Here is a 1,477-nt window from a genome sequence, read left to right on the forward strand (position 1 = left end):
AAATAAATAAATAAATAAAATAAAAAACAGATGAAATGCAGTTCTGTTGTTGCACAAGGACTGCAGGTGGCTGGAAAGGCTGGTTAATAGTCTAATTTCCAAATCTCAGCTTAACTTTGGTGTCGCAGGACGAGCTCTATAAGGGATCTAAAGTAAGTCCCAGAGACATCTACAACACTGTAGGTTCCAAAGAACAGAGCTCAGGAATGTACTCAGACTAGACCAAAATAGGCTGCAGGGGTTGAAGCAGATGGATGAATGATCTGTTCATGCCAGCTTCTGCCATGTGCTGTGGCCACATTGCAGTGTACTGCAGGACCAAGGGGGCAACCAGGTGGGCTGGTCTCCACCACGGGCTTACTCAAGGCTGGACTGACAGAGGCCCAAAAGGTGATGGACATGTTTTCAGGCCTTATCCAAACTGTTCACCCTTCAGAGAAGTTTCATTTAACTTAGAAATGGGACCTGTCTCCTCTCTAGATTGATTCTTTTCTTCATTCTTTAGATAGGTAAACTATATGATTTACCAAATGGTTTATGCCTGCTCTGTCAATCAACATCTAACATCCTTTCTCAGTGAAACTATCACATAGTTCTCTACCAAATAAACCACAGTGTCACAAATACTTTCAAAACACAAGTTCTGAACCACTGGGGAAGGGTGGGGTTCTCTGGATGTACAGGTGCAGAGTGCTACACTTTAGTACACCCACAGCTGGCTCCCTCCTTTCCCAGCCTGGTCAACACCCACCCCTCCTCGGATGGGCTGCACCAAGTACCTCTGGTAAGATGAACTGTTCCACAGGCTTGTACCACAGCTTGTTCACTTGAACGCCACAGCTCGGAGGACTAAAGCGAGCAATGAAGAGGGCCTCCTACACATGGGGGAAGAGGAGGGGCAAGACAGAAAAACAAGAGACAAGAAAAATATTTCATGTTATAGACTGCACATGCAACAAGTCTTCAGTACCTTCCAGCTTGGTCAGCCAACAAAATCCATAATGGTTCTAAGTATGGTGATTCATGTTCTGCTGCAGTTTTGGCAATTTTTGGATTTTCTAGTACAATCATGCTTATTAAATATATTTAAGATAACTAAATTGTCTTAAACTTCTCAACTACTAACATACCCTTAAAAATAAAAACCAATCTTGACATGAAAAGCATTAAAGGAAGTGAGAAATTGTATTAAATTCAGCTAATTACAGTGTTAAAACTCCCTAAAGAGTTAAGAATAAATGGGGGAAAAAATCATTTATTTAGAAAGGATGGGAACAACAAGACTCAGAAACTCCCTTCTGAAAGAACTATCAGTCTGGGTGCAGTGGTGCTGCATGCGCCTGTGATCAGGGTAAGGCAGAAGGACTACAAGTCTGAATCCAGCCTGGGCAACTTAGGGAGACCCTGTCTCAAAAAAGAGAGGGGGAAGGGAGGGAGAGAGAAGGGGGAATGGGGAGGGAGGGAGGAGGTGTGGGGA

The 1,477-nt window shown here is 43.5% G+C and overlaps 1 protein-coding gene across 2 annotated transcripts in view; it reads right to left on the reverse strand.

Moving 5' to 3' along the window:
* Positions 1–1,477, reverse strand: part of B3galnt2 (beta-1,3-N-acetylgalactosaminyltransferase 2) — a 49,190-nt gene that overhangs the window by 21,968 nt on the left and 25,745 nt on the right. For both annotated transcript variants that reach the window (XM_004640836.2, XM_023700845.1), the window contains exon 5: positions 780–875. In XM_004640836.2, coding sequence (XP_004640893.1) covers positions 780–875 — 96 coding nt within the window. The remainder of the gene's footprint in view (positions 1–779; positions 876–1,477) is intronic.

This window comes from Octodon degus, unplaced genomic scaffold, assembly GCF_000260255.1.
Source record: "Octodon degus isolate 3935 unplaced genomic scaffold, OctDeg1.0 scaffold00127, whole genome shotgun sequence".
NCBI lineage: Eukaryota > Metazoa > Chordata > Mammalia > Rodentia > Octodontidae > Octodon > Octodon degus.